Genomic DNA, 8,582 nt, shown 5'->3' with positions numbered 1-8,582 from the left:
GAGGCCTGGCCTGGACTTCTTCCTTCCTCTTCTACCCAGTCCTTTCCCCCACCCAACCCCTTTCCTCCCACCCCCATCCCCACACGCACTCTAATACCCCTCTAGGCAGATTGGGTGAGGAGGGTGTCATCCCTGAACAACTGAAATCAGCGGCAGTTGGCGTTAATCCCAACCTCAAAGTGGATGGTGGGGGGCGCCCGCAGCTTTCCTCCCAGCTGGGCCTTAGACCTTGTGCCCTCAGTACTTGATTTCGTGCTCAGTGAATGCAAGTGGGACGTGTGTCTGAGACGGCAGACGGGTGTTGCGTGGTGTACCCTTCCTTCCATGCGTAGACGTGTTAAACTTGTGTATTGTGGCGTGAAGATGTGGGAGTTCACGAAACATGGAGCTCCTCATTCCCAGAGATCTCACCCTCCGGGTGGTTACAGAAGTCCCGGAGCTGTCGCCTGGACCGGCTCAGCCGCCTGATCTGGGCTATGCGCGTGCGCGACTCCACCGTAGGCTCCTCCCCGCGATTGAACTCCCGCCTTCGCCCCGCCCTCCCCACACTTTACGGCCCGGCGCGTCACTTTTGCTGCAGTAGCTCCCGCAGCTGCTGCTGTGTCTGCCGCCGCGGCTGCTGCCGGTGAGGTGAGGTGAGGTGAGGTGAGGTGAGGTGAGGTGTGCTGTTAGGCTGGTACCGTCTCCCTGGCCCAGGGAGGAGGTGGAGAGCAGGGCCGCATCGGACCAGTGGGGGCGGCTTGTCAGCCGCTGCTTTGTCTTCTTAGCTCTGGTCGCTTCTGCGCTGCCGCTGGGAGGCCGCCCGGGCCCGGCGAGCCGAACCAATGCTGGATCTGGAGGTGGTGCCCGAACGCTCTCTGGGGAACGAGCAATGGGAATTCACACTGGGTGAGTTTGGAGTCTTCTGTCAGGACCCCATTTGCTGATCTGTTCTCTCTGAGCCCTTTCCATATCTGTTCTCTGTCCCTTATGCGCCCCTGCTCCCGAGGATCCTCGCCTCTTCCATCCTTAATCTATTTGGGCTCCAAGCACTAGATAACAGCTCCGACCGGCCGGATCCGCCTGTTAGTGGCTCTGCTAGGCACCAAAGCCCTCGCCTCAGGCCTTAAGCAGGGTCTTTTCTAGGCTAGTGAGACAGTAGTAGTAGTAATAATAATACCTGGTTCACCCAAAACACTTAAAGCCCGCCGCTGTTCTGTTTGAACGTAATTATCTCTAGTAACCCTGTCTGACTTATTGGTACTGAAGAGTGGTACTATTGTTATTCTTATTCCCAGTTTACTGACTAAACAATGGCTAAGAAGTGACTGACACCTCTAATCATCGCTGTGGTCTCTGGTCTCTCTCCCTCTGCTTTTCTGGGCTGCTGGTTGCCTCATTTTGGAGGAGAAATCCAGGCTTGGATTCCATAATCTGATGGCGGAGATCTGGTCAAGGGAGTTAGGAAGTCTGTGTGTGTTAAAGGAACATCTGACTCGTTTCCTTCTCTTTTGAAATGTAGTCTGTGTGTGATGTTGTAGTCATAAACCTGGACCCCAGCTGTGAAATAGGAGTTAAGGGAAAGAAAATTTGTTAAAATATATATATACATATATATAGTTTGGTCATTTTCTGGTTTGTTGGCCTACCTTTCTCCCTTCACCCTTTCTTTTTTTTTTTTTTTTTTTGAGACAGAGCCTCAAGCTGTCCCCCTGGGTAGAGTGCCGTGGCATTACAGCTCACAGCAACCTCCAACTCCTGGGCTCAAGCGAGTCTCTTGCCTCCGCCTCCCAAGTAGCTGGGACCACAGGCGCCCGCCACAACGCCCGGCTATTTTTGGTTGCAGCCATCATTGTTGTTTGGCGGGTCCGGGCTGGGGATTCGAACCCGCCACCTTAGGTGTACGTGGCTGGCGCCTTAGCCGATTGAGCTATAGGCGCCGAGCCACCAGACTTTTTTTTAAAGTCATATTTCCTTTCTATTTTCTCCCCCATCCTCAACACATCCAATTTATGTTTGGGACTATTAGGTAGAGATAGGTCTGGGCAGGGACTCTGTGCTTTAGGATTACCTTCCTAGGCTAGTGAACCAGGCCATACTTCTCACCATAAACCTGTAAGACAAGTGTTATTATCTCCATTTGCCAGGTGAGGAACAGGTTCAGAGAAATAGAGGTGATAAACAAATAGCCAAACAGGCAGGGATTTTCTGGGTTTCCCGGTGCTCTGCCCTCTCAGAGTGGGATTAACATTATCATTAGGTTTCTTATTGAAATCTGTGCAAATGCAGATATATCTGGGTCTTGAAATCATCCTCCGGGCATCACAATGGGGAGAGCTGCATCCAGCTTCTTGGTTGCCTCCCTGGCCTTTGTATAATGGTAGGAGATTAAGGAAATGCCAACAACACAGGGACAGGAAAACCTAGGCCGAGCTCAGTTTCTGTTAACTGCCACTGAAGGTTTGACAGTAGTGGAGTAAAGGTCATGCAAATTTGAAATAATGTTTTCAATGAGAGTTACAGAACGTATTGATGTGGAGGCATGTTTCTGAATCTGTTTTTTAAATTAGTCTTGAAAATGTCCAAAGAAGGTAGATTGAAGGGTCACTGGAGAAACTACCTTCTCTGAGATTATATTGATCCAGAGACTGGAGGTTCACTTTGCCAAAAGCAGCATGCACCTTTGTGGACTCTGCTCACAAATGTTGAAAATTAAATAAGAAGTGATCTTATGCTCTGAAGAGCTTAGTGTAGTGATAGGGAAAGACTATATAAATAGATCATTTTATTATAATGAAGTAAAGAATGTATAGGGAGCTGTGGAGTGAGAGAAAGGACTTGGACTGACCTGGGGGTTCAGAGAAGGCTTCCTGTCTACCTCCGGGAGCTATAAACCTTCCAGGCAAGTGAAAGAAAAAAAAAAAAAACAGTAGAAAGATAGATGGCACATGCATGGAACCATGAGCAATTGGCATTATAATTACATCATGATGTACTGGTAGAAGAAGAAAATGGCTTTCCCAGAGACCTAGTTATATTTGGTTAGATCTACCTGGGACACTAAAGGAGTCTCTGCAAAGAGAGACAGCATTAATTGTGAGAATTGGTTTAAGAAGAACAGTTTGGAGACTAGATTTGGAGAAATAGGGAAGAAGGGAGAAATCTAGAGGTTTCTGACTTGAGAGATTGGTAGATATTAGAAGTATTGAGACCTAGAATACAGAGAAGGTGGAAAAGGTCACTTTTAATCTGTTGACTTTTATTTGCCTTTAGGTGTATACAGAAAACAGATTAAGATGTGAGTCACAAATTAGGTGATTAGGCCAGAGGTGGTAGCTCATGCCTTTAATCCTAGCTCTTGGGAGACCAAGAAGGTGGATTGCCTGAGCTCAGGAGTTGAGACTAGCCTGAGCAAGAGCCAGGCACCATCTCTACTAAAAATAGAAAAGGCTGGGTGCAGTGACTCACACCTATAATTCTAGCGCTGGGAAGCTGAAGTAGGTGGATTGCTTGAGCTCATATGTTCAAGACCATCTTGAGCAAACGTGAGACCCTGTCTCTACTAAAAATAGAAAAAAAAAACTGAAGCAAGAGGATTGCTTGAGCCCCAGAGTTGGAGGTTGCTGTAAGCTTTGATGCCACAGCACTACTCAGGGTGACAGCTTGAGACTCTGTCTCAAAAAAAAAAAAGTTGTGGTAGTCATCTATAGTTTGTCAGCTACTTCAGAGGCTAAGGCAAGAGGATCGTTTGAGCCCAAGAATTTGAGGGTACTATGAGCTATGACTCCACAGTACTCTACCCAGGGCGACAGAGTGAGACTCTGTCTCAAAAAAAAAAATCTATTGCAAAGATCTGATGTAGGAAAGAACAGACATGTGCTAGTAACAAAGGTGAAGCATGGTAAGCAGTGGAAAGAAAGATGGAGCTGGACAAGGCCCAGCATATTCAGGGCCTTTAGGCAATGGTGTGTTGTTTAGGTTTTATCCTCTTGTAATGGAAAGCCATGGTGGGGTTATAAGCAGGCAAGGGATGAGATATGTAAGTTAGATTTATGCAGTATAGAAGGTTGACCATTCTGTTATAGCTGGAACAATGCTTCTGTTTCTTTGCCATTTATATAGTCGGTTTATTTTAGAGGCCTTTTGTACCAATGCTTACCATTAGCTATGTGACAATCACCATGGCTGCTTTGTCTTTACTGGGTGGGTTTCTCCCTGGGTGATTCAAGATTACGGGACCAGCACTTCGATGTGGCTAAGTGGAAAAGAATCTTCCTTCAAAAAACTTGTATATGCCACATGGATGAGAGAAGCTACATGGCTTTCTCCTTCTTGGCACCTAAATGAGCTTATCTTCTTTCTTTGTTTTTTTGAGACAAAGTCTCAAGCTATCCCCCTGGGTGAGTGCTGTGGCATCACAGCTCACAGAAGCCTCCAACTCCTGGGCTCAAGCCAGTCTCCTGCCTCCGCCTCCCTAGTAGCTGAGGCTACAGGTGCCCGCCACAATGCCTGGCTATTTTTTGGTTGCAGCCATGATTGTTGTTTGGCGGGCAGGGCTGGATTTGAACCCGCCACCTTAGGTGTATGTGGCTGGCGCCTTAGCCACTTGAGCCACAGGCGCTGAGCCAGCTTATCTTTTTCCTCACGTGATTTTCCATCTCAGGATTGACAAGGCTGAGTGATGCATACAGCTTGTTCATATTCTCAACAAACATTTATTGATCCTCTACTGCAGTGCCAGGCCCCAAGCTGTAGAAGGCTATAAAGTACTTCATTTAAGATTATAAGTCAGGCTCAGTGCCTGTAGCTCAAGCAGCTAAGGCGCCAGCCTCATACACCAGAGCTGGCGGGTTCAAATCCAGTCCAGACCTGCCAAACAACAGTGACAAGTACAACCAAAGTATAGCCGGGTGTTGCAGTGGGCTCTTATAGTCCCTCCTACTGGGGAGGCTGAGGCAAGAGAATCGCTTCAGCCCAGGAGTTGAAGGTTGCTGTGAGCTGTGATGCCATGGCACTCTACCCAGCGCAACAGCTTGGCAACAGCTTGAGGCTCTGTCGCAAAAAAAAAAGATTATATAAGGCACCAGCCACATACACCTAAGGTGGCGGGTTCGAATCCCCAGCCCGCCCCGCCAAACAACAATGATGGCTGCAACCAAAAAATAGCCAGGCGTTGTGGCGGGCGCCTGTGGTCCCAGCTACTTGGGAGGTGGAGGCAGGAGACTCGCTTGAGCCCAAGAGTTGGAGGTTGCTGTGAGCGTGATGCCATGGCACTCTACCCAGGGGGATAGCTTGAGGCTCCGTCTCAAAAAAAAAAAAAAAAGAAAAGATTATAAGTCATACAAAAGGAAAAGAACAAAAATAGCCTTCTGATTCCCCTCACCTTTCTTCAGACAAGATCGGGCGTGTTCAGGGTGGTATGGCTGTAGACCCCTCACCTTTCTTCAAACTGAAGAGTAAATCTGTCAACTGAGGGTGGGATACGATTATTTGTTTAAATGTAGATGAGCCACAGGTTTTTAACCTTCTATTTCTTTATTTGTAAGCTATTTTCTGCACATCTCATCTCCTTGATCTAGAGGTCAGCTGATCCTGAATGTGAGCCCCTGTGCTGTTCAGGGGTGATATAATGATACTTCTTTCTCTCTTTCTTTTGTCGCCCACCCCACAGTGCCACAGTACCATTAAATAAATATTCAACAGCCACTAGGTGGTCAATTCTGAGCAGAGTGCAAGGGATACAGAGAGTGGTGAATAACAGACACATTGTCTTTGTATTCATGAAACTATGAGTCTTTGTTTTTGGATTATCCAAGACCTGTCTCTGTGTATGTTTCTTCTAGTTTAAAATAAAATGGACGCTGAAAAAACAAACTTTTTCATCATCTCTGTGAGCCCTTGGAATGTTTGAGATATCATTGAGATTTAGATTACTTAAACTGGAGGCATATATAAATCTGCCATGAGTTAAAAAACTAAATGTTCAGTTAGATGATTGTGGATTTTTGAGTAAAAAAAAAATCTATTGAAATCCTTGGTAAAATAAGTTGGTTTTTTTTTGTTGTTTTTTTTTTATAGAGACAGAGTCGTACTTTATCGCCCTCGGTAGAGTGCCATGGCATCACACAGCTCACAGCAACCTCCAACTCCTGGGCTTAGGCGATTCTCCTGTCTCAGCCCCCCAAGTAGCTGGGACCACAGGCGCCCGCCACAACGCCCAGTTATTTTTTGTTGCAGTTTGGCTGGGGCTGCGTTTGAACCACCTTTGGTATATGGAGCTGGCACCCTACCTACTGAGCTACTGAGCTACAGGCACTGCCCAGTTGATTCTTTTTTTTTTTGGGAGATAGTCTCACTATGTCGCCCTCAGTAGAGTGCTATGGTATCACAGTTCACAGGAACCTTAAACTCTTGGGCTTAAGCAATTCTCTTGCCTCAGTCTCCCAAGTAGCTGGAACTACAGGCGCCTGCCACAACTCCCAGCTATTTATTTTTGTTGTTGTTTGGCCGGCTGCAGCCAGGTTCAAACCCACCAGCCCCAGTGTATGTGGCCAGTGCCCTCCCTGGCTGCTGAGCTACAGGTGCAGAGTCAAATTGATTCTGATGAATGTGTTACTTTAAACTTTTTAAATAGGCCCTTTAAAGTAATGTACCCTAATAGACCCTCATTTGAGAGAGATATAGAGACTGGTGCCAGAGAGGAAGAGAAAGGACCTGCTGGAGGTCATGTCTAAGCCATGGCAAAGTGAAGACTAAAACCTTGGTCTCCAGAGTCATGCAGTCAGTACTTTTCTCTATTCTTTGGTTCTTGCTGACTTTGCCTTCTCAAACCCCTTGCCTGCTTGGGAGCAGTGTCGAAGTTCCTGTTTCTAGGAAGCCTTTTTGTATTTTCACTGCCTCCCCTTAGACAGTACAAGTATTCCCTTAGTATTTGCTGCTTAACTTTATTCTAGCTCATACTGCTTACTAAACTTTAATTTACTCATAAGACTGTTCCCAGGCTTTACTGCAGAAACCAATGTCTAGCACAGTTGTAGATGTCATTAAATGGACAGCCCAAATAACCACACAGATGTCCTTACTTTATTTCAGGAATGCCTCTGGCTCAAGCAGTAGCCATTCTGCAGAAGCACTGTCGCATCATCAAAAATGTCCAGGTTCTCTACAGTGAACAGGTGAGTTGGGGCTGATTTGTCTGTTGGAATAGAGCCCCTAATCAGTGAGTCACTGCCAGAGGTGACACTGGGAGAGACTGACTGGCAGAGACTGGTGTGTTTGGGAGAATCTCTACCACTGGTCAGTTATCAGGTATACTTTCTTTGATTCTGAAACTTTTCCTCTTGGTTATCTAGTGCTGCCAGTTTTGGAAGAGTGGTAATCAAACCTTTCTTTTCGCCTGTGCTTGACTCACCTACAGGCCCTTAGACAAGGACTTTGCAGTGGGAGATCACTGCAGGGGCTGCCTCTCTCTGGTCTTCTTTAGTGCTTATCTTCCACTTTTATGTCTTTCTTGCTTTATTCTTGGTTTGTGTTCAGGATTGTTCAAGTGCACATCTCTAGCTAGCACAGGATACCCAATTTGAAACAGATATAGCTCACCCCTTAATCTCTCTCAAAGAGCAGTTTCCCCTCCACTGGACTCTCTGAAACCTACAGTTCTTCTATGACACAGAACATGTGCTGCCATGTGGAATAGCCTTTGTAGTACTGTATGTCACAAGCCTCAGAGAATGGTTTTAAACCTATAGATGATAATGATGTCCCTGGTGGCTTTTCTGAGACCCTTTGAGTACTGGCTCATTGATTTCAGTTCTGTTTGTTACAATTAATTTCAAATCCTAAAGCAAACAGCAGCTTACTTTGGACATGAATAATGTTGTAGATTACAGGTTGGTAAGATTTCTGTGAAGCTTCTCCAATTTGGCTTAGGCCAGAGTCAGAATTGAGCCTGATACCTATACCCAGAGATTATGTTCTGCTACACTGTACTCCTCTGCCAGGCTAGTGAGGTCTGGTGAGAGGGATCTTTCTTTTTCTTTTCTTTTTTTTCAGGCCAGGTCTCACTCTGTCACCCAGCTAGAGTGCAGTGGCACCATCATAGCTCACTGCAACCTCAAACTCCTGAGCTCAAGTGTGTGATCCTCCTGTCTCAGCCTCCTGAGTAGCTGGGACTATGGGTGCATGCCACCATACCTCATTAGTTTTTTTTGTTTTGTAGGGACAAGAAGTCTTGCTCTTGCTGGTTTTTTTGTTTTGTTTTGAGATAGAAAAAAAGAATAAGAGTTTGAAGTTGCTGTGAGCTATGATACCACGGCACTCTACCAAGGGCAGACAACTGCATCAGAGAGCCCTTCTCCTTTTGTCTTCCCTTGGTAGAGTGCCTTGGTGTCATAGCTCACAGCAACCTCAAACTCTCAGTCTCAAGCAAACTTCTTGCCTTAGTTTTTCATTTTTAGTAGAGATACGGGGGTCTCACTTTTTTTTTATTTTATTTTATTTTATTTTATTTTGAGACGGAGCCTCAAGCTATCCCCCTGGGTAGAGTGCCATGGCATCACGCTCACAGCAACCTCCAACTCCTGGGCTCAAGAGAGTCTCCTGCC

General features: G+C 46.3%; 1 protein-coding gene across 1 annotated transcript in view; it reads left to right on the top strand.

Annotated features, from left to right (window-relative positions):
• The first annotated feature begins 642 nt into the window (after positions 1–642).
• Positions 643–8,582, top strand: part of CUNH16orf70 (chromosome unknown C16orf70 homolog) — a 31,883-nt gene continuing 23,943 nt past the window's right edge. The window contains exons 1-2 of the mRNA XM_003799410.3: positions 643–888; positions 7,072–7,154. Coding sequence (XP_003799458.1) covers positions 825–888; positions 7,072–7,154 — 147 coding nt within the window. The 5' untranslated portion in view covers positions 643–824. The remainder of the gene's footprint in view (positions 889–7,071; positions 7,155–8,582) is intronic.

The sequence above is a fragment of the Otolemur garnettii genome, unplaced genomic scaffold (assembly GCF_000181295.1).
Source record: "Otolemur garnettii isolate 467f Iridium unplaced genomic scaffold, OtoGar3 scaffold00151, whole genome shotgun sequence".
NCBI lineage: Eukaryota > Metazoa > Chordata > Mammalia > Primates > Galagidae > Otolemur > Otolemur garnettii.
The sequence above is the reverse complement of the archived record's forward strand: the minus strand, read 5'-3'. Positions and strand labels throughout refer to the sequence as shown.